This window comes from Brassica napus, chromosome C2, assembly GCF_020379485.1.
Source record: "Brassica napus cultivar Da-Ae chromosome C2, Da-Ae, whole genome shotgun sequence".
In the NCBI taxonomy this organism is placed as follows: Eukaryota; Viridiplantae; Streptophyta; class Magnoliopsida; order Brassicales; family Brassicaceae; genus Brassica; species Brassica napus.
The window spans coordinates 45,304,346-45,328,668 of record NC_063445.1 but is presented as its reverse complement, the minus strand read 5'-3'; the positions used below and the strand labels follow the sequence as shown (position 1 = coordinate 45,328,668).

Sequence of the window (24,323 nt, the reverse complement as noted above, 5' to 3'; positions counted from 1 at the left end):
GCAATAAAAGGATCCTAGAGACTATGCCCGCAATGTCTACTGGTCTATACTATGTAAGGATCAGTATGATCGAGGCAAATGCCTCCGAGCTATTCACTTTATGGCATAACCGGCTTGGCCATCCCGGAACAGGAATGATGCGAAAATTGATGATGAATTCACAGGGGCACACGTTTAAAGGAGTGATCCCACGCAATCTCACATGTGCAGCATGTGCACAAGGGAAACTCATAACTAGGCCATCACCAGCCAAGGTTAATAAAGAAACCTTAAACTTTCTGGAAAGGATTCAAGGAGACATATGTGGACCAATACAGCCACCTTGTGGGACGTTTAGATACTTCATGGTCCTCATTGATGCATCGACCAGATGGCCGCATGTGTGTCTGCTATCCACTCGTAACCTAGCCTTTGCACGACTGCTTACTCAGATGATAAGACTGAGAGCACACTTTCCAGACTTCCCTCTTAAGACTATACGTCTAGACAATGCTGGTGAGTTCACGTCCCAAGCGTTTAATGAATAATGTATATCCATGGGGGTAAGAGTAGAACACTTTGTGGCACATGTCCATACACAGAACGGCTTAGCCGAATCCTTCATTAAACGTATCCAGCTGATAGCCCGACCATTGCTTATGAAGTCTCAACTTCCGGTATCAGCATGGGGACATGCGGTTTTACATGCAACGGAACTGATTCGCATCAGGCCATCTAGTGAGCATAGATATTCACCATCCCAACTACTTACGGGTCATGAGCCAGACGTGTCCCACATCAAGACATTCGGATGTGCCGTCTACGTTCCAATTTCTCCACCACAGAGAACTAAGATGGGACCACAAAGGAGGATGGGAATATACGTAGGATATGATTCCCCAAGCATTATAAAGTATCTTGAGCCAACAACCGGTGATTTGTTTAAGGCCAGATACGAAGACTCACAGTTTGATGAGTCCACATATCCGTCCTTAGGGGGAGATAACAGCCGGTTGATAACAAAAGGTTTGGAATGGTTTAGACCATCAACATCTTGGCAAGATCCTCGGACTAAAGATTGTGATTTAGAAGTCCAAAAGATTATACATCTTCAAGAGCTAGCTAATAGACTGCCAGATACATTTGCTGACCCAAATAGAATAACAATATCACACATCCCGGCTTGTAATGCACCTATAATATTAGACGTCCAAGATGGACAATGTCAAGTGGCTACAGAGTCTAAGCAACGTTTAAAACGTGGTAGACCAATTGGTTCCAAAGACAAACAGCCTCGGAAATCCAAGAAAGGTGCTGGATCCGAGAGCATCAAGGAAACTGTCCAGGACATAGATGGATCGGTCGAGCCGACCAGGATGGTCGAGCCAAGCGTACCGACCACACCCAATGATCCGGCTGTTCCTCAAAGTGAGGTCCGGGACACTGGGCTTCACGGGACACAAGAGCCGGACAACCAAGAGATCTCTATAGACCATGTAATGTCTGGAAAACAATGGAACAGAAAAAATATCAACGTTGATGATTTATTTGCATACAAGGTAGCACTTGAGATCATGGATAAAGATGAGGATCTAGAACCCACGTCCATACAAGAATGCATGCTAAGATCAGATTGGATCAAATGGAAAGAAGCTATAAACGTGGAGTTAGAATCATTGAGAAAGAGAGGCGTTTTTGGCCCTATAATCTTGACACCAAGAGATGTCAAATCAGTGGGATACAAATGGGTCTTTGTAAGGAAGAGAAACGAGAAAGAAGAAGTAGTGAGATACAAAGCACGGCTTGTAGCACAAGGATTCTCACAAAGACCAAGAATAGACTATGAGGAGACTTACTCCCCTGTGGTGGATGCAACTACATTAAGATATCTAATCAGTCTGGCCGTGAAAGAAAACATTGATTTACGCCTAATGGATGTAGTAACTGCATACTTATACGGACCACTGGATAATGAAATTCATATGAGAGTTCCAGAGGGTATTGAGCTCAAAGATAAGAAAGGTTCTCGAGAACAAAATTGCATTAAGTTGAATAAAGCCTTATATGGTTTAAAGCAATCAGGTCGAATGTGGTACAACAGATTATCCGAGTACCTAATGAAAGAAGGTTATAAGAATGATCCAATAAGTCCATGTATATTCATAAAGAAATTCGACAGCAAGGGCTATGTTATAATGTCAGTTTATGTGGACGACCTGAATATAATAGGAACCTCTGGAGAAATTTCTCAAACCGTTGAATGTCTAAAGAAAGAATTCGAGATGAAAGACTTAGGGAAAACTAAGTTCTGTTTGAGATTACAGTTTGAGTATAAAGAGAATGGCATCCTTGTGAACCAAGAAACTTATACAGAAAAGATACTCCAGCAATTTAATATGGACCAGGCTCACCCCTTGTCGTGTCCTATGGTCGTAAGGTCCTTAGACATTGAGAAGGATCCATACGGACCTAAGAAACCGAACGAGGAAGCACTCGGATCGGAGGTGCCTTACCTAAGTGCCATTGGGGCTTTAATGTACTTGGCTAGTCATACTAGACCGGACATAAGCTTGGCCGTGAGCTTACTATCTAGATTTGGTTCATGTCCGACTTTAAGGCACTGGAACGGAGTGAAACATCTGTTCAGGTATCTGCAAGGAACAAAGGATCTCGGTTTGTTCTACACCAACCGGCCAAAAGAGAACATGGTCGGCTATGCAGATGCTGGGTACTTATCTGACCCACACCAGGCTAGATCCCAAACAGGATATGTGTTTACACATAGTGGAGCCGCAATATGTTGGCGTTCAACGAAACAATCCTTAGTGGCCACATCATCTAATCACGCCGAGATCATATCCATGTACGAAGCAAGCCGTGAGCTTGTTTGGTTGAGGAACATAACCGGCCATGTCTTAAGAGAGAGTGGTCTGGCCGTGGTACAAGAGAAGGAGGAGCCAATGATCATCTACGAGGACAATGCAGCGTGCATTGCTCAGCTCAAGGAAGGATACATCAAGGGAGACAGGACAAAGCACATCCTGCCCAAGTTCTTCTTCACCCACGACTTGCAGAAGGCAAAGGAGGTTCAAGTAGTTCAAGTTCGATCCAGTGACAACTCAGCCGACCTCTTCACCAAGTCTCTGCCTACCTCAACGTTCAGGAAGCTGCTTCATCAGATAGGGATGCGCCGGCTGAAGGATCTTCAGTGATGCCTTCATCAGGGGGAGTGTCATGCGTTGTATTCTTTTTCCTGTCTATGGTTTCCATTTTTCCCACCTTGGGTTTTTGGTTTTCCTAGAGAGGTTTTAACGAGGCAACATCGTGCATGATACGAGCCCATATGGTTATAGCATCCAAGGGGGAGTGTTATGAACAATGTGGATTGCTAGTAATCATATCAAGGAAGAACGGACCGCGTCCAGGCCCAAGTCCAAGACCGCGTCCAAGAAGGAGAGAGAGGCGGCTAAAGATTAGACCGTCTATAGTATAGGATGTTTTCATTTTCTCTTCATGTTTATCTTTATGTAGATTTCCTATTTCCTTTAGGATAAGGATTTGTACTCTTTCCATTTATCTATTCCTTGTAATCCCTATATAAGGGAACACTTTGATTAAGTAATAAACACACACGATTTTCCCTATTGTTCACAACAATTTCAAGTTAATTACACATTTTTTCTTATATAAGAGTACATGGGTTTAGAAATTAAAAAAAAAGCGTTTAAAAATAACGATTACCCTTTATCCGATCCAATAATTTTTTTTTGATCCATGATCCACACAAAAAGACCCGACACGTTAATAGAAAAAACCTACGCTAACAAACCCTACCTTACACGTACACCTTAAACAACCTTACTCCACTCTCGTAAAGCACATGTATCGAATTGGATAAAGACAGAGCTACTAGGTGAAGGTTCTATTTATTAAAGATGGAGAATGAGGCACGCATAAACTAAGGAAGGATGGTGACTTATGAATGTTCTTATAACAAACTAAATCTATGAATGATGACTTTTGGGAGTTTTAATAATTCTTGTTTAGTTTTGTGTCTTATGGTTATTTTAATAACTTTGTGATCCTATAAATGATGTTTTCTGAGAATTTTTAGTAAACCATTTTTCCTTGTGTTGACTTTGAATATTTTCTTTTATACGAAAAATTATATTAGACGTTGTCTACGATGAATCCAGAGGATGACATGTGAACATGTTGTTTGACAATTGACACTCTTATTGTTCTCAGACAAACATAGACTAATAATCTTCAAGTTATTGTGATGACTGTGATGGCTTACGTTTAACATAATCAAGTTTACAAATGTTTACGTTTATAAAACAAACTATGTCACTACAACAAAGTGGCTCCTAACAAACGAGAACAAGATGATCCCTTTGTCTCTTTTCTCTTGTTTTATGGGAAATAAGTAAGCAACAAAATTTTCTAACACACAGAACACAGCCGATTGAGATTATAGAACTAGGGACAGAATAATGTGCAATCTCAAAATTCAATAGTAAAAGCCACAAAAGAAGAAGAATTTTTCTTGACGTGGTTTGTAACGCTCTAAATTTAGCTTGCAAGACCATCCCGGGTTTATTTGCATTGAATAAAAATTTCTTGGAGCTTGTAACTAAAGTTCTTCGGTAATATATAGCTTTAGACATAGGTCCTGGAACAAAAGGGAACTGAAACATCCACCAAACCACAAATAATTCAAAGCAAAAAACATATAAGAAAACTTACATAGAATACCTTAGATCGTGTTCATAAAAAAAAAGAAAAAGAATATTGTAGATCGTTGCTCTCTTTTACGTTGTAAGAAAGATTTAAATCTTAAACTAAAAAACAATCTCTATGAAGCTTCCTTAAGCTTCTTTTCATAGAGATGAAGTATGAACCCTAGTTTGAGAGCAATTGAGGGCGAAATTATGTCGAGAGTTTCATATTCGGGTCTTTTAACTTAAGTCGGGTCATACGGTTGGGTGGGGAGATTATCGGGTAGTTTTAGGGTCAATGTTATTTGTCTGATCGCGTTTTATGATTCTAAACGCAATCACGTCGAAATCATACGTGATGTGGAATTAATTCAGAAAAAATACCTTAGGGAGAAAACTAGTGAAGCATATTAGTTTATGGGGTTTCTTAATGAGACTAAAAGTTTAGGGGGGTTTGGTGTGGGTTTAAGTAGTCTGGGGGTGTAAAGAAGGCAACCCAAGAAATTACAAACGACAAATCTCCAAAATAGCATCTTTCTAAGTTTATGTCACAAAAATAGCCCTCAAAAACTAAAATGACCAAAATAGCATTTTATTTTTTGAAAAATTTAAATTTTTTTATTTTTCAAAATTTGAAATCTTATCCCAAAACTCCACTCCCCAACTCTAAACCCTAAACCCTAAATCTTAAACCTTAAACTCTAACCCCCCCCTAACTCTAAACCCTAAACCCTAAACCTCACCCCTAAACTCTAAACCCTAAACCCTAAATCCTAAATCTCACCCCTTAACTCTAAACCCTAAACCCTAAACCTCACCCCTAAACTCTAAACCCCAAACCCTAAATCCTAAACCCCACTCCTTAACTCTAAACCCTAATGTTTAAATTAATTTATCAGTGAGAGTATAAGTGTATATTTATCTCTTTTGATAAAACATTAAATGCTATTTTGGTCATTTTCTCAATTACAAATTGCTTAATTTTAATTTGACCTATTTAATTCTCAAAACATCGCGGATTAACCCCTAACTGATATTGGACAACAACAAGTCCGAAAGCTGCGATCTTGCTTGAAAGAAATGTCACGTGGGTACTTCTAGCTAGGATGCCCGTATGTTTTTGGTTATACAACAGCATTTCTAAATACGGTAGAAGTTGCCCCGGCTAATATACTATGTCCATTTTTTTATTTGAATTAACCATGTGTCTCTGGACCGAATGGGAATCAGTTTTGCGTTTTTGGTCCTATCATTTTAATTCAAAAAGAAGAAAAAAAAAATAAGGGAATCATCAGTCTCTCTAGTTTTTATCTAGGACTATTGAACTTAAATTTTGCTTCGTGACCATCAGTTTTGTCCAAATTGACACTAAATCTTCGGAGTTTTTCAAAACTTTTATTTTGATTTTCTGCACAAAATCTTTTGTATCGCCTTATGAAAGAATTAGAATCATTTCGTAATATTAGTTGATGGTGATGTATCCTGAAAATTTGTGAGTATCCGCATCCGTACCCACAAGAAGGCAACGCATGCAGAAAATGGTGGAGAAGAGGTAAAGAAAGAAGAGGACTCCTCAAGTAACTGCGTAGAAGAATAGCTTCGCAGATGAACATTCGTCTTAATATCTGTAAGAAAAGATCATAATGCAAGCTTGTAAGGTTTTTTTGTTTGTCAAGTGCCAACAATAGACATGGCCCTGTTTCTGGATGTCAAACAAAATAGCAGACATGAAACAAAACCCCTTCTTCCTTAAACAAAAACATATCCATGTTTAATAAAAAAAGACACCTTACACACACACACAAGAATGAATACAAATATTAGTTGTTTTTAGTTAACTTTCTATCTTTGCACAACATGTGCCACTCTTGGAGCACTGCTGCCTGAAGCGCCATGTGCTCTGTTTCTTCTGCTGTCAGCTTAGATAGTGTTCCTTTTTCCTTTTCCTTCTCCTTCTTCTTCTCCTCTTCTTTCTCTTTTTCCTTCTCTTTTTCTTCATCTTCTTCATCGTCATCTTCGTCTTCGTCTTCGCTTTCGTTTTCTTCCTCGGTCTTTGGAGTCTTCTTCGGCTGAGCTGCCTTCAACAAAGCTATTCTCTCCATTGAGATTTTCAGTTTCTCAGCTGCTGTTGCTTTCACTTCATCCTCTGGCATATACTCAACTCCCCCGTCCGTTAGATCATCGCACCATCCCTGCACATCTGACTCTATTTGCTTTGTGATTGACGCTTCTGAGGCTCTCACCACGAACTTGCACATCATGGTGGTCGTCTCGTCACCCAGATCCACGTTCCTGCTCACTTCACTAGCCCCAAATATCATCATCCCAACAAAACCTCCATGCCACGTCTTTGCTGCGTAACAAAGCTGTAATAACCAACAACAAGTTAAAAGGTTTCTCAGACCAAGAAAGTCTTAGGCACTGAAAAAACTACTTCACCTGGAATCCCGCAACTGTACGTATAATGTGGGAACAGACTCTGTGGAATGGCTTGGATGATAATGAATTGAGTCCGCTTAGGAATGGTGAAGCACCATACTGTTGTGCAGCTGTCGCCATGAAGCCGCTTCCTTCATACGTATACGTGCCAGTGTACTCTGCAACAGCTGGCAAACTAGGCCACAAACGAAAGAACTCCACTGGTGAGATTTTGTGCGGGAGAAGAAGCTCAGTCAATGGGATCTTGTAAGGCTGACATCTTAAGATCACCGGCTCTCCCAGTTCTGATCTTGAGCCTCTCTTCTGCTTCATCATCTGTGGATCCTCTTCTAAGTAGTCACCGTCATAATCTCCCCTAGCGCCACGGAATGGGTAGTAGAGGACTTGCACCCAGAAACCACATCTTTCAAACTGGGAGACACCGACAGTGACACTGCAATGTACAGGATCCTACAACAATAGTAAAGCACAGAGTGGATTATAATTCAGCTAACAGATGTGAAACTGATCAACTTTTATATAGACATTCAAGTCTAAAATGCAACCTGTGAGACAAGATTACGCAACTGCCGCACTGCTTGAGGAGAACCATCCATGAAATATAGGGCACCGGATAATCCAACCCGTATATCCACGCGATTCAGCTCAAGCTCTGTCAAATTAATTATCTGAACACACAATATAAGAGAGAAACTTTACCAACTGATTTGAACTCAGGTAATATGCAAAGGATATATCGAATATATACCAACCTTCAAGTGCAACGTGACCCTTCCATCATTTGTATCTGCTAAATGGTAAGCTTCTACGTAGCAAGGATCACTGCTACCAGTCAAAGGATATGCTGTGGGAGGAACCTTGATAGAAGTCGAGTTGGCCCCTTTTGCAAGGAAGAGAGTTAATTCACTGGGCTTTGGCCTCCAAAGCTCTAGAATGGCCTTGTGAATTAACCCTTCTAATTTTCTGTCTTGAGCAGCTGATGGTTCATAAAACTGGACGGTAAGTTTATGGTGGCTGAAAGGGTAATCTCCTCTAGTCTCACTAACTCCAGCCCACCTGGAAAACAATAGGTTGCGTGGGATTCAATCCAGTCAAAATCACACAATAAAAGGATAACAAGCCAAGGAGAAAAAGCTCACTTTCTTTCAGGAAGATTTGAAACATATTTGATCCTCTGCAAAATTAAACGGGTTTGATGTTTGCTAACTGTATCTGCAGCAGCATGGTTCCTATACTCTTCAAGCTCTTTGGTTATTAATTGGCCAGCTCTTGCATGACGTGAGCCCATCCTCTGGGCGCATAATAAGACAGCCTGAACATCTTGTAGCCTATTTGATGTAGTTGCAGCAGCATCCAAGTTGAAGAGAACCTTATGCATATTTGCTATGATAATATTTAAAGGATCATCAGGGTCATCAGCCAAAAGTGGATCCAGACCTTCTAGATCAATATGTTCTGCGATTGTCCATATAAGACGCCCAAGGATTCTTGGGGTGTTTACCTGCCAAATTGAAATCAGAATTTACATATATAGATAGATGAAAGTTGCCAAGTTCAACTTCTAACTCTAAGCTTACCTCTTGGAGATCCTTGACAAGCTCACGTTGTAAGTTCTGTAAACGCGTCTCATTTAACATTTGATCCTGCGAAGCACCGTCTTTAAGCCTCTTTACTCCTCCTCGGGTATCGTAGATATGGCAGAGCCTAACAAGCAATTTCAGATAACAATCTATTGCGTACGTCCTGCCATCACAATCCCATTTGACACACGGCCTGCAAACTTCCACAACCTCAAGAGCTGGTTCTGTCCAGTTCAAAGCACCATAACCAGTGCCATAAGCAAGTGCCCCAATCACTCTGCTCTCCATACCGGAGAACTTTTGTTCAGGCAGAGGCAGAGATAACTGGAAGCAACTTTCCACAAGCATTGCCACTAGCTCTTCCCGAAACAGGCTTTTACTGGTAACACTATTGAGATCATCTTTTATCCTTGCATCCTCAAACAGTGAAATAATATCTGTCCCAGGTAGGGGCTTCTGACCTCTTCTGGCACTTTCTCTGGCGAAAAGGTGAACACATAGAGCTGTACGACAGATACAGGCCAGTGCGTGCATCCTGTCTGATTCTGCTCTCAAGTTCCTCACCATAAGCAGTAATCTTCTAAACAAAGAGACCTGCATGTGGAGATCAAGCAAGTGCAGGTTGGTGACAACCGCCCTGACAATACTCTCTCTAGCAGAAGAAAACTCTTGACGATCCCAGAGAGTTAAAATAGCAATAATGGACTGTGAAGCCCACTCCGGCTTACCTCCAGCAACATCTGCTAAGTACAACATGTTAATCCCAACTTCAAAAATCAAAGCTGGGTCCAATGAGGAAGCCAAGAAGGGAGCCAAATGAGTGACCAAATCCGACACCCCAACCAACTTCTCAGCGTTGGAATCAACCACAACCGCCGCATTAGCACCAGAGGTATTAGCCTTGGAAAGCTGTCTGATCACTTCCACGCTACCGGAAGCAACAGCTTTAACCGCAAAGACAAGAGGGAAAACAGTGGAACGAAAAGTCTCAACAGGAAGAACCAAAGACCTCGCCATCAACGCGCTTCTCTTCTTCCACACAATGTCAACCATCGAAGACACCCACTTTGATCTAATCGCGAGCGAATTCTCACTATCCACGAGCTTATCGCCAGCGAGGCGGCTCATCCGCTTGGAATCAAACTCCTGAAACAATCTCCCAACAGACTCAAACGCAACTTTCGAAACGGCGTCGGATTTGTCAATCATATTCTGCCCGATCCGCCCCCACCAGGTGGAGACCTTGTCAAGAAGACTCACATTGTTCTCGCACAGAGTAACGAGATCGTCTCTCGCGAGGATGCATCCGAGCGTCTCGGTGATCGAGAAACGGAGGTTGTCCGACGGCGAATCGAAGCAGGAAGCGATCTCGGCGCTGCAATCGGAGATGAGTTTAGGGAGTGAGAAGGAGGGGAGAGCGGCGAGGATCGAGACGGCGGCGGCGGTGACGTCGGGATCAGGGAAATGGAGATCGGTTTTCACGCCGGAGCAAACCGTGTCCCAGAGATCCGGAGTGAGGCGGGTGGATCTGATGAGATCGAAGGCTAGCTTCTTGCAAACGGCTGATGCGGGAGAGGCCACGATCTCCTCCACCGCGGACTTGGCGATCACCGATATGTCTCGTCCGGCGGCGGATTGTTGGAGAGCTTGAAGGAGGGCGGATGATTGCCGGAGGGCGTCATTGGAACGGAGATCGGCTTGGATCTGAGCGAAAAGTATGTCCATGAATTAACAAGAAATAGAGATCCGGGAAGAGGGATCTGATCTAGGGAGCTTAGCTGTAGATGGGATGCGACATGGAAGAAGACGATGTGAGGAGAAACAGTGACAGTTTCCGACGGTAGTGCTGGGCTATAGAGGCCCCATAATGTGAATAACCCAAGCCCACTAAGTCCGACACGTGATTTGCGTTTTACGTTCTGTCATACGGAAATAATCGAAGTGTAGGGAGCTTTGCTATTCCTTTTCTCGAATCGAATTACAAAAAGTAGACATACACATTTTAATGATGTTTTGATAAATAGACGTCCGGTGTATTTGATTGTTCTACCTTACATAGTTACATGTAACTAGAGATTGACCCGCGTGGTACCGCACGGAATTAGTTTTTATGTTTTTATAAATTGTTTAGTGATATTTTAAACAATGATATATATTATTTATATATTTTTACGTTCTAACGAACCTACCAGAAACAAAAATTCGACTTGGATCTCGTCCGGAAATTTATAATACTCAAACAAAGTTTAATTTTGAAACCCAAAAAAACAATAATTATCCGAACGTGTACTTGAATGCTCATGTTTAACCGTTTACGTAAAAAAATATTTATTAACCGATTTGAGTAGAATAGATATAGAGTTTTATTTGCGCCCACGTATGGATGTTTTATTTTCTGTTATAAAAATCAATAATTTTTATATAATGTATAAGTTATATATATTATATAAAACTATTGATTTTTAACCTATTGATTTATACAATATTGTCATTATATATACAAATCTTCAACAAAAAAATAATATATTTTGTTTTAATATTAAAATGGAACATCAGTTTATGTAAACTAATTATATTACAGTATTCCTTTTTTAAAATAAGATTTATTACAAAAATTAAAATATATATATAAAGTAATAAAAATAAAATAATTTATATAAATCAAAAAAATCTTAATAGATTAAATAAGTTTCATATAATTGTAATTAAAAAAATATTTATCTAATATAGAAGTTATTTAATATATTTATTTTATTACGTCAATATCCAAAACCAAATAAGCAACCGACATAACTTATAAATATTTAAAAAACATGGTCAAAATGTATAGATCAAACAACAAGATCTATATCACTTATCTAAATATCAAACAACAATACAATATATATATTACTTAAGAACAAAGTCAAACATATACAATATATACTAATAGAAAACAACTATCACTTATATATTAAAGGAAAAACATTGTAATAAATGCGTTTACACTAAGTTGGACACATGTCATGTTTAAAAGCATTGTAATAAATGCGTTCACACTAAAATAGACACATGTTACATGTATAGAGCTTCTGAGCCAAACTCTACATAAATATGTTCACACTATGTACTTTACGTTTTTTTTAATATAAAACTCACATCCTTGATTCTTCTTTATGTTATTTTTACTGCTTACGAATAGAGCTGGATAAATTATTCATAAATTTTGATTCGATTCGTTATTCGTTTTTATTCGAACCGAAAAATCTGGATATCTGTTATTCTACGAAGCAAATCAAATACTAAAATGCAATATCCGTAAAAAAATAAATCACAAATATCAATATTGATAGGAACGAATATCCAATTTGATTTGTTATATGCATATATATATATACATATATTTAAAGAATTATATATAAGTTATATATTATAGTTTATATAAATTTTACAATATTTTTGTTTTTAAATAATTTCATTTTAAGAATTTTATTTTTCATGTATTATTTTGAAAAAAATATCAATTAATATTAATTAACAATATCTTTATATATTTATCAATCATCTTTATATACTTTTACATATACGTACATGTGTACATTGACGTGAGTACCTTATAACTAAGTATTTACCACAACTCACAACTGAAATATCTAATTTTTTGGAAGTTAAAATATTCTTTTTCTTAATGCTTCTTTCACTATCGGCCAAATTGTAGTAAAATGATTTGTCTTAATAATTTTTTTTTTTTTAACTATTATCCATTTAGAAACTGTAATATGAAACCATTGGTTCGACATCACGACTATCTAAGATTTATAACATGAAAACAACACAAATAATAGTAATTTTTTATTATCACATGAAAAAAAACCAAAAACATCAAACATTTTAACCGAACAAACCAAATAAATATTTATTTAAAATGATAGTTATATTTTAGGAGATTAAAAACCAAAAACAACCTAAAACCGAACTGATATTCAGATTAAACAGATTAATGTCTCCTTATTAATAAATAATGAAACTAATAATCACATTTCATGCAAGGCACGAGTTATTACCTAATAAATATTATGTTACAAACTAAAATAACATTCACGCGGGTGCGCTGGTCAAAGTCTAGCAGTCATTAAATGTCATTTTTATGGATCAGGTTGTCGCTTTGCTTGTAAAATAAGTCTACTACTAGGTGATAATCCGTGCCCTGCGCGTAGTGAATCTACTCGGTGATTTAATGTTTGGAATCAAAAATAGAGTATGTATTTGCAATTTTTGTCCTTTATTTATTAGAACGTGTTGCAAACGTATTAAACTATGTGTTTTCCTGCACCATGTGCAGTGATAAAATTTTGAATTATATTTAAAAATAAAAATTTGTTAATATTTTAGATTTTATTATATTAAAATAATACTTTAATAAAATTATTAAATACTAATTTAGTTAAACATTGAATTAAAATAAATAATTTGATTTATTTTAAATTATATTCAAGTTATATTTAAAACTGTAATTTACATAGATTTTCATTTATTTATTTTGGTTAATATAAATTAAATTACTTTAAAACAGTAAAATTGATATATTATTTTATAATTATCAAAATTAAAAATTAAAATTAATTCCTAAAAATTGTAGATATCAAAAATAAACAAATGATATTACGATTAAAAATTTAATTTTTTTTAAAAAAGATTGCATAACATTTTGAAAATATTTTTTAATAATAAAATTTTAATGATTATAAAAATATATTTAAATACTATTTAGAAATTTTAAAATCTTTTATATTTCCCTTGTCATATTATTTAATGACATATTTGAATAGATTTATTTTAATGATGATTTATGTTTTATTACCATATTATCAAAAGTTACCAAAAATTGAAATTAACATTAAATGTAGTTGTCCATGTCACTTTTAACCATAAGTCATGTCATCAATTTTAGTGTGTCATGTCACATTTTTTTGGTGAGAGTGATTATGAAGATGACATGTGTAAAACCACTTCACAAATAATGTCTAGGGGACATGGATATGATACAAAATGACGTAAAGTATTTTCTCGTTTTTATTTTACTATTATGTAGTTTTTTTTGTTAAATTAATTTTGTTTTATTGTATAGAAAAACTTTGAGATTTTTGAAGGCCTAAAAGTATAATATAATAAAAAACAAAGGGAAGGAGGCTCAATCTTGTAATACATGTAGCCTAATTTAATTATGTTTAAAAGGGAAGGAAGCCCAAGATTAAGTTTAAGGGGCTCGATGTACAACATTACCTTTTTTATAATCATTCCCTGTCAGGAAAAAGAGGAAAACAATGGAGGAAAACTTCGAAAATGTATGTGTGTACCTTTCCCCAAGAATGGCAAAAGCATATTTAAACAATAGAAAAACTCTCTTATAACTAAAAAGCTCATTTTTACTAAGATGCATAATTATAAAACATATCATAATAGTTCTTAAGCAAGATGTTGAAAGCCAAAACAAAAATATAAATGTAAATAGAATAAATGTAAATCCTCATTGTAGAAGAATGAGGGAAGAGTAGTTAGGTTTTGCGTGATCGAGATGAGTAAGAATGGTTGGGGACGTGTGTCTTATCCCCTGTATATTATTTGTGAAACATTACAACTTCTTTTTGTAGTCATGTGTCATCAATAGGATGATTCTTAGAATTATTAGAAAAATATGTTGGTCCATCTAATTATATAATAAGTTTTTTATTAAACTAACCATAAATTCATTATTAATTACATTTATTATTTCCTTAAATAAAGATTATAGAATTGCCTAATGTGGTTAAAGTATATATGACAATTAATGATTTTGAATAATAAAGATCTGATAAAAAATAATATATCTTCTATCAAATTTGTTTAATTTTAAATTATAAAAATAATTTACAAAAAATCACAATAACCATATTATAAATATTTAGATTTTTCTGTATATGTCATATTTTGAATTTTTAAAAACGACTATAAATTACTAAAACTGTTAAAAGTCTCACATTCAAATTTTGCGATCCATGGTTTAAAATTTTTGTTATGACAAAATACAAATGATTACAAAATCATATAAATAAAAGTCTAATTTAATTAATCATTAATATTTAAAATATATATGTGTATATATCATTCTAAATTAAACTATAAACCATATTGAATAAATAAATATTTTAATTTCAACATTTACTTTGAATAATTTTTTTTGATAAAAGTTTTGAACTAACATTGATAATTTTTTTAAAATTATAAATTACTAAAATTATTAATCCCACAATGAAAATTTTGTTATCAGTAATTTAAAGTTTTTGCTATTAAAGATACATGTGATCAAAAAAACATATGAGTAGAAAGCATCATTTAATAGACATTAATATTAAAAAAATATACTTTGTATGTTAATATCATTTAAATTTAATTACATATCCTATCAAATTTTTTTAAAAAAATTTTGGATTAATAAAATTGATTTATACGTTCGCACCAATTTAATTATATATGTAATAGTTACTGATTTTTAATTATTCAATATATATTTATTATTTCATAATATGTAAGAACATATAATACATAAAATAATTTATATATATAATGTTTATCCCGCGCAAGTCGCGGATCTTAATCTAGTATAAGAATAAAACCCTAAGGCTTGTAACTTAGTTCCCCCGTTAAAAATGAATTGATTATCATATATTTTTGCCTTGGCCAGCACAATACAATTTAATGATATTGCCATAAACTGGTTATCTTCATTGATTATCATATATTTTTTGCTTTGGCCAGCATTAATTATACGAATTGGTTATCTTCGTTGATTTCAATAGACTTTCTAATTCGGAACCGACCGGTTCGGTTCGGTAAACCTAAAATCAGAAGTTCCCACTCAGAACTACTAACAGTCACGTATGAATATAACTTCTTTTTTTTTTCTACGTGTCTCTCATAGCCATTAGTCATACAAGAAACTGCACAACACAAGAAAAAAAAAAGACTCTTCTAGTCCTGACTAATTACTAATATTCCAATGTTTACTACTTTTTATATCCTTTGGTACGTTGAATACATTATAGTGTCACAAATCCCTTATAAGAGAAAAAGAAGAGATGTCATCATCTTCTTCGTTCTGTTCATGCGAGTAACAGAGAACTCCTTATCTCTTCTTGGGACGTCATCATCTTCTCTTTTCTTATCTCTTCTTGGGACTCTCTATACTCTCAAATCTTATCACTACCCCGAAAGTACAAACTTCTTATATACTCTTTATAGTTCAAGCATGCTCATAGTTTGACACATTGAAGAACAACGTTATGTGAGAAGAAGAAGTCACGTTCAAGAACAACGTTAGGATAAAGAGACGTCATCATCTTCTCTGTTCTGTTCTTGCGAGTAACAGAGAACTCCTTGAGTGATTCAGATAGAAAGATTAGGAGATTGAGAGATTCGAGAGTATAGAAGAGGTTTGTACTTTCGGGTTAGTGTTTCTCTCGGACTTCTCTTTTCTTATCTCTTCTTGGGACTTCTTCTTCTTGTAACATATTTATAGTTCAACCATGCTCATGGTTTGACACATTCAAGAACAACGTTACGTGAGAACTCCGAAGCATTAGCTTTACGTGAGAACTCCGAAGCATTAGTTGGTTACGTGAGAACTCCGAAGCATTAGAACTCCGAAGCATAGCAAAAGATACCTGAAAAAGCTATAGATACATGTAGTTGGTTCATCTTTTGCATCTTGCTCTTGCCTTTACGTTCGTCATCATTAGCTTTACTTGCCTTCGCAAGATCAGATCGTGATCATCTTCTCGGTTCTGTTATTTATTTTTTTTGAAAAAGGGCATTCTATCTTCGTTCTGTTCTTGCGAGTAACAGAGAACTCCTTGAGCGATCCAGAGAGAAAGATTAGGATATTGAGGGATTAAAGAGTATTGAAGAAGTTTGTACTTTCGGGTTAGTGTTTCTCCCCGACTTCTCTTTTCTTATCTCTTCTTGGGACTTCTTCTTCTTGTAACATATTGAATCTCGGTTCTTAACATTGTTACTCTTCTTCTTCTGCGGAAAGCCGACACAGATGATCTCTACATCTTCAGTCGGAAGTAATAAAAAATCTACAAGAACAACGTTACGTGAAAAGATCACGTGCAAAATCTTTACGAAAACTCTTTACGAAATCAGCTCAAAAAGGGTGAATAAGGAAATATATTTGGGAGAGTGTCTCTCCAATTGACATGTGTCCAACTTGGTGTGAAAACATTAACTACAATGCTCTTCTTTTAATATATAGGGGATATAAAGTTGAGACATGGAAAAGTGATAATAGTTAAAGTTAGTTTATGAAATAAGTAGAGATCTCTACTATAACAAGGTGTGTAAGGACTATTTATCTAAAAGTTGAGGAATTTAAAGATCTTTATCAATCGATTATTGGAAAGTACAAGATAATTACTAAACTTTTATAGAAAGACATCGATCTCATAATCGGAAATACATCTTAGCAAAGGAAAAAAAAACAATCAGAAAACATCAAAGAAGTACATTATAAAATGGATAGAAGACCTTTCTCGATTGTCAGAAACAATAGGGAAGAGGATAGTTTTCTAGGGCTTGGAGTCTCCATCAAAACCACGTTGGAGAAATCCAACGGAAGAGAGATGAGAAACATCGCTCCACGAATCAATGATCCATTTCTCCTCACGGTAGTGAACAACATTCACCGAAGCATTAAGGAGTTTTCCGGCGGATGAAGCTTTCGTGATCATCAAATAAATTGCCCTCAACACTCCTCCATGAGTCACCACTATCACTCTCTCTCCTTCAGTTCCGCACATGCACATACAATAAACAATAGTTATTTTCAATTTAAGTTCTGATTTTAGCATCACAACATGATCAATTATGTTATCTTTTATCGGATTTTAATGTGTAGATAGATGAACGTACCTTTGTGCTTCTTGGCAATTTGCTCAAGCGCATTCATGGATCTCTCACAGAGTTGGTCAAAGCTCTCTCCTCCTCCCTATTGATTTGTATAATAGACATGCATGAGAAACATGACCACACATTAAGTATAAGATATAGTTAAGCAAAATGAATGAAGCTTACAGGAATCTCGAGATGATTTTGAGAAGAAAAGAAAGCAGAGTAAGCTTCAGGTTCTTTCTCTGCTCCTTCTTTCCAGTACAGTCCTTGAAGACTACCCACATGCCTCTCCTTTAAGTCAGGTATTTCAATCACCTGTATAACCATATTTTAATTATACCATATAATCACAATTCATAAAACTTTGTAATCCTTACACTGAAAAATGTTTTTTGGTGTTTTCTAAAAACAAATATGTAAAATACTTTTGAATAGAATTTTCTAACATTATTATTTTACAACCTCTGAACAAAAACATGTTTCTGCTATCATCAGAGCAGTTTCCTTGGCTCGCTTGAGGTCTGATGAATACACAGCTACGGATCTCTCTTCTTTCCCCAATCTATCAGCGATCTAATGATTATTTGAACAAAAAGAGAAATGATCATGCATGTGTCAATAAATAAATAAATCATGTATATAATACAATATATTTCGAAGGATAAAGACTTGAAATGAACTGATCTTAACTGCAACAGCCTGCTTTTGTCCAATTTCGTTAAGATCTGACTCCATTTGTCCCTGCATTTGGCAAATTTTATGTAAAATATCTATATATTTATGTTTATGTACATGTGATATTGCGCTTTTTTATGGTGGTATAGATACCTGGATTCTTCCGGCAGCATTCCAAGTGGTTTCTCCATGGCGAACAAGAACAATCTCAGTCACTCCACTTTTGACATCGTCACTAAATTTGAACTTCTTGGATGCATCGATACTACGTATTCGTAAATTCTCTATTAACCACATATAAAAAAGAATGCAATATATTTTGCATGTATCCGAACTCACATCAACTATTCATGATCAATGCGCTAAAAATGTTGTTTAATTATGGACTTTGTAGTTAGTCGAACATTGGAAATAGTTGTATTAACTAGCGAATCTGAAACAGCTATGTTTTCCAAGACGTTCATAGTATATAAAACAGAATAATATGTACTAGCTACAAACGTTTTACTTGGTGTAGTTTTGTACGAATAATAATTAAGTGGTGAAACCATCTGAAATTAAGAGTAAGAAAGAAAAGAGTACCATTCATGACCCATGCTATTGGTCTTTTGTCGTTTGAAAAGTGAAACGAAATGTAAGAGTTTGAGATCTGAGGAGAAGAAGAATGAGAAGATAGAAAGATGTGTGTTTGTACTTGTGATAAGTTGATTTAGGCTCTGCTTTTATAACCTTTTTCCCCCGAGAAAAGAAAAACATTTTTTTGGTTTTGCCATTTTTTATTCAACTTAAAGGACCAAATAATCTAATCTATTAATTTAGAATCCTATATTTTATCTACTATTGTTAAGTTAATGTAGAACAATTTAATTGACTGCTTAATATACATATTTTATTATTTACATTAAATCTTAATAACCAATAAAGATATAATAATACATCAATTTTAATTAGAAATTTGAATTTTATTTTTAATTATAACAAAATCTGTTGAAAAAAAATCTAATAAAATCCTACCAAAAGGTTTACTCTTTTTTTTTATAAAATACTGCATTATAGTTTCATAATTAGTATTGTAATCTTATTATAAAGTAATACTAATTAAATTTTATCATAAAACAAAAGAAAATAAAACTCTATACTATTTTATAAATTTGATAAATTAGTCTATCTAATCTATTAATTTAGAGTCTTATATTTTATCTACTGTTAACAAGTCATTGTATGACCATTTAATTGACTACTTAATATGACATATTTGGTTATATACATTAAATCTTAATAATCAATAAAATATAAAAGTAAATCAATTTTCATTAGATTTGAATTTAATTATTAGTCATAACAGAATCTGTTGAAAAAAAAATCTAACAAAATTCTACAAAAGTTTTAATTTTTTAATAAAATAATGCATTATAGTTTCATATTTAGTAATGTAATCTTATTATAAATTAATAATAATTAAATTTTATCCATAATACAAAACAAAATAAAATTAAAACTCTATGCTGTTTTATAAATTTTCTAATTATAGTATATACTTTATTAAAATAGATGTGATCTATAAATTAAATATGAAAATTATATTAAATTGGATTGACAGATTTAAAAAAAAAAATATTCATTTAAAAAAACTATTACTCATCGTAAAAAAACAGGTGAAAATTCGTAAACTATGTAATATTTTATACAAAAAAAACTAAAAATATTAACATATGTTAAACTTTTCTATCTACAACTATATATTATCATCTTATTTATTTTGAAACTCACATCAATATATTATATAAAATAATTATATACAAAATAGTATATAACTAATCTTTAGTTTATGTATTATTCTAAAAAGTTTGCTACTAGAAAATTTTGAATTTTTAATGATTAATTAGAAATATTAATGAAAAATTAATTTTAATTATAACCAAATACATTGAGAAAAATATAAAAAATATTACCAAAAATAAAATATATTTTTTTTAAAAATACTGAATTAATTTAGTGACAAAAAACTCAAAAATCATATAATCTTCCAAATTAGAAAATAATGTGTAATTTTGTAAATTTCTTTTGACTAAGTATACAGTTTTAAAAATAAATATTAGAAACTGAAAATGATAATATTCCAAATTTCATAAAATATAAAATCATAGATGATAACATATAATTTTTTTAATGTAACACAAAAAACAAATTATGTTGTAAAAATCATGAATAATATAATATTTTGAAATCGTAATTTAATAATAAACAATCAGAAAACCTAAAGTCATAACATCCAAAAGATATCATAAATTGATAAAATTTAATAAAATAATATGATAATTTATTAAAATAATAGAGTTATATTATTTAAACGTAACAATGTATTTACTTATAAAATTGTGAAGTAGTAAAGTTATAGATGTTAAAATATTATTTTTAAATAAAACATGAAAATATATATCATAAACAAATATCCATCTACTGTATAACTAAATAAGTTTTAAAATATTGTATGCAAATTGTAAGAATTAAAAGTCTATATTAAAGAAGATTATATATATTTAATTATGAAATGTCAAAAACAAATCACTATATGACAAAAACAAATCATTTAAGAATAAGAAATTTAAACCATAAGATTATAGAGTTACCCAATATAACACTAAATGTAAATCATATATTTAAAACTTCTATGATAATATTAAATTTATATATTTATAAAATGTAAAATGGCTGCACGAATGTGTGGGTCAAAACTCTAGTTTGTTGTTTAAAATAGTCAATTGCACTAATTGTTTGTTTGTATATATTTTTACAATGAAAAATAGTTAGAATAAAGCCTATTGACATAAAAATAGATCAAATGGGTAAGGTGCTTTATAAGTAAATAAATGGGCTAATGTAATAGAGTATAGAAACTAGAATGAGCCTATTAACATAAAAATAGATTAAATGGTTAAGATGCTACAAAAAAAATGATTAACATAATTTAAAAAAGCGTACGACGAGGATTGTGCTATAATAAAGGGAATATTCACATATTTAGAATTCCATATACAGGTTAGTAATGGCTTACGATCAAATGTGTCAAATTCTTTTATCAAGCCATTAAATTTTGATTGTACTTAAAGGTGAAGTGATGGTTAATTTCAATTTGTACTTCAGTTTTAATAGATTAAATATTTAACTACAGGAGTTTGACAGAAAGAAATATAAACAAGATTTGGAATTCGTACCATGGTTTATATTAGTATTATTATTGTTTATAGCTTTTGCTAAAATTGAACATCCTAACCTTTTTTTTTAACAGTATTGAATTGTGTAAAGTCTAAGAAAACATGATGCTTACTCGTCTGAAAAGAGAAATCCAAAAAAGGCATGATCTAATGAGGAGGAACCATATGGCCTAAAGACAGCCAGGCAATTTTCATTTACCATTACAATTTCAAACCAAATGTAAAATCCACCTTTCTCTGGAGCTGTTGTATTATTTATTGTTCACGGACAAGTTGAAATATTGAATCCATTAACCTTACTCCTAGAATACACATGAGAACGTTGAACTCTTTAATATAAACCTCTACTTCTTTGAGGCTTTTTGCGTTAGTTTTCGCTTTTATTGCATCAACTGCTGCCCGCTTCTGACTTCTCTGCTTCACCGCACTATTACCACAACTACCAGTTGCTTAATATAATTAGGTGATTGTTTCTAGTTTTTGTTTTTGGTTTTTGTTTTCTCAAAAAACCATTTTTCCTCCAATCAAGTTTTAGTTTTTAATTTTTGTTTTTGGAAAAACCATTTGATTTGCCAATCAAGTTTAAACAAATTTTTATGAAGAAAAACCAAAACCAACTTTTGTGGGTTTTTAAAGGAAAAACGAATTTGTTTCTTTTTGTACATAAAATATTATTTAAATAATAATGTAAAATAATTATTTGTATTTCATATCTGTAAAATAATTTAGATATTTATATATATTATAATTAATTGTAAAGAATTAGTTATCTATTTCTATAAATAAAATTATTGAATAATTATAACAATTATTAGACACATTAAAAATAACTAAAATTATAAAAATAGGAAATGTTTATTAATTAAAAATATTATAGTAATTTAGCAATTCAAGATTAAAAAAAATAAAAATAATTGATATAAGAAAATATACAAATAGTTTCAAAATTTTAATATTTTTAATTTTGTATAATTTATAGATATTTTTGATTTTGTTCTAGTATAATACTTAAAATAAAGTAATTTTTAAACATGTTAATGTATTTTTTATTTTTAAATAACAATCACCATATTTGATATACTTTATTTGTAACTTCTATATATGTTATTTAAAGAATGTATCAGTCATCTTCTAAACAACACTAAAAATACTGCAAAACTAGAAACCAAAACCAAAAGCTAGAAACCAAAACCAAAAACTAAAAACCAAAACAAAAACTTAAAAAACAAAACCAAAATATAAAAACTAAAACCAAAATCTAAAAACCAAAAACTGAAAAAAGAAATATTACGTCGATATCTCTAGCTCTAATGCAAATATGTGTTTGTTATTCAATAGCATTTTAAAACAAAAATAAAGTAGAAACTCAATAAATCAATACTCGATCAATCAATAAACATGTTAAATTAATAATTTTTCGCTTCTGAACTGGATTGGTTCAAAATATGACACAAATCAATAAAATAATAAGATAATATTATTTTTTTGAAAATTTTATGTAAATATATAATCCCACTAAAATCATAAATTGATTTTAAATATGTAAATTGAAGGTGAATTGTGATTCAAAAATGAAAACGAAAACCATAATCCATCTACTGATTTTCAATCACAATCCCTAATTCATCCACTAGTTTTCAATTATGAAAATCTTATATAGAAATTTATAAATTGAAAGATGGTGGCAGAGATAAAATGATGAAGATGAGAAAGTTGGTGGAGGATTGGTGTTGGAAACGTTTTTTGCGGCTGCTGAGAAATCCACAATCTCTAGAGATTGACGGATGCGGCGAGTTTCTGTCGAAGATATGATTTCCCATAAAATTGGTTTAAATTTAGAAAGAATCATTACTGAAGAAAGAGATTAGAAATGATGATGAAAGTATGGACAATTTAAGAAGTATAAACAACAAAACATATATTAATTTGTCTTTATATCAACTCATAAGTAATTTTCTAATCTATACTATTGAAACAGAATCAATAAAAAATATACTTACAAAAAAGTTATAGTTGGACCACTACAATTGTTAACTTCATATTATTTCTCATAGGATTAACTTAGTTACTATTAAATATATACTCTAATATAATATATTATTTCAATAGTTTTAAAATAAGATATCTAAAAGATATTCTTAAGTATATTTTTCTAAGATTACATTTAATGATATCTTTTAATATTTTTTATTTAAATCTGTATATTTCTTTTTGATATTTACTTTTAAATAATAAAATTCGTAATTAATATTATAAAACATTAATTCATTTTTGATATAGAATAAGAAATAAAATTTCGATAACATTTTATATACATAATTCATATTCATAGTTAAATTGGTAGACCAATTAATAAGCATAAAATTAATTAATCCATTTATTAAATATTTAATAAATTTAACAATTCAAAATAATTATATACAGAATAACATATATTCATGAATTTTAAAAACTTCTTCAACTTATTAAAATAAGATATTTAAGTAATATATTTAAACTAATAAATAATATTATATTTTAATATAATATTCAAATTATAATATTATAATATAATTAAATATATTTGAATTTGATAAAAATATAATAGTAAATTTGGTTGGTATTAATATTATTTGATTATATGGTATATTGAACTATAGGTTATGTTTTACAATTACGATGACAAAAAAAAGTTTTGCAATTACAATTTTTTCTGGATTATCTTATAAACATGTAAATATTTATCAAAAATGAGACATGTTGAATTACATATAGTTAATTTATATTATAGTTAAACAAATTTTGACCAATATAAAAAGTTAAAAATA

General features: G+C 32.4%; 2 protein-coding genes across 2 annotated transcripts; both read right to left on the bottom strand.

The window, feature by feature from the left end:
- Window positions 1-6,428: 6,428 nt before the first annotated feature.
- Window positions 6,429-10,540, bottom strand: LOC106381897 (protein TPLATE). Its single transcript, XM_013821839.3, has 6 exons — window positions 8,717-10,540; window positions 8,279-8,640; window positions 7,892-8,195; window positions 7,685-7,807; window positions 7,140-7,589; window positions 6,429-7,066 (listed from the first exon to the last, which is right to left on the bottom strand). Exons 1-6 carry the CDS (start codon window positions 10,442-10,444, stop codon window positions 6,521-6,523), a joined length of 3,513 nt encoding a protein of 1,170 aa, XP_013677293.2. The 5' UTR covers window positions 10,445-10,540; the 3' UTR covers window positions 6,429-6,520.
- A 6,298-nt stretch (window positions 10,541-16,838) lies between these two features.
- On the bottom strand, window positions 16,839-19,051 carry LOC106379996 (metal-independent phosphoserine phosphatase-like). Its single transcript, XM_013819833.3, has 7 exons — window positions 18,884-19,051; window positions 18,455-18,566; window positions 18,317-18,367; window positions 18,089-18,199; window positions 17,810-17,941; window positions 17,648-17,723; window positions 16,839-17,519 (listed from the first exon to the last, which is right to left on the bottom strand). Exons 1-7 carry the CDS (start codon window positions 18,895-18,897, stop codon window positions 17,305-17,307), a joined length of 711 nt encoding a protein of 236 aa, XP_013675287.1. The 5' UTR covers window positions 18,898-19,051; the 3' UTR covers window positions 16,839-17,304.
- Between the last annotated feature and the right edge of the window lie 5,272 nt (window positions 19,052-24,323).

What these genes read in the sequence shown, in the direction of transcription:
- LOC106379996 (XM_013819833.3), bottom strand. An exon ending in AAAATCATCTCGAGATTCCT is followed by an intron (nt 17,724 to 17,809) that starts GTAAGCTTCATT and finishes ACAAATCAATAG; the next exon opens with GGAGGAGGAGAGAGCTTTGA. An exon ending in AATTGCCAAGAAGCACAAAG is followed by an intron (nt 17,520 to 17,647) that starts GTACGTTCATCT and finishes GCGGAACTGAAG; the next exon opens with GAGAGAGAGTGATAGTGGTG.
- LOC106381897 (XM_013821839.3), bottom strand. Translation starts at nt 10,444, where the DNA reads ATGGACATACTTTTCGCTCAGATCCAAGCCGATCTCCGTTCCAATGAC. An exon ending in GGGTCACGTTGCACTTGAAG is followed by an intron (nt 7,808 to 7,891) that starts GTTGGTATATAT and finishes TTGTGTGTTCAG; the next exon opens with ATAATTAATTTGACAGAGCT. An exon ending in GTACAGTTGCGGGATTCCAG is followed by an intron (nt 7,067 to 7,139) that starts GTGAAGTAGTTT and finishes TGGTTATTACAG; the next exon opens with CTTTGTTACGCAGCAAAGAC.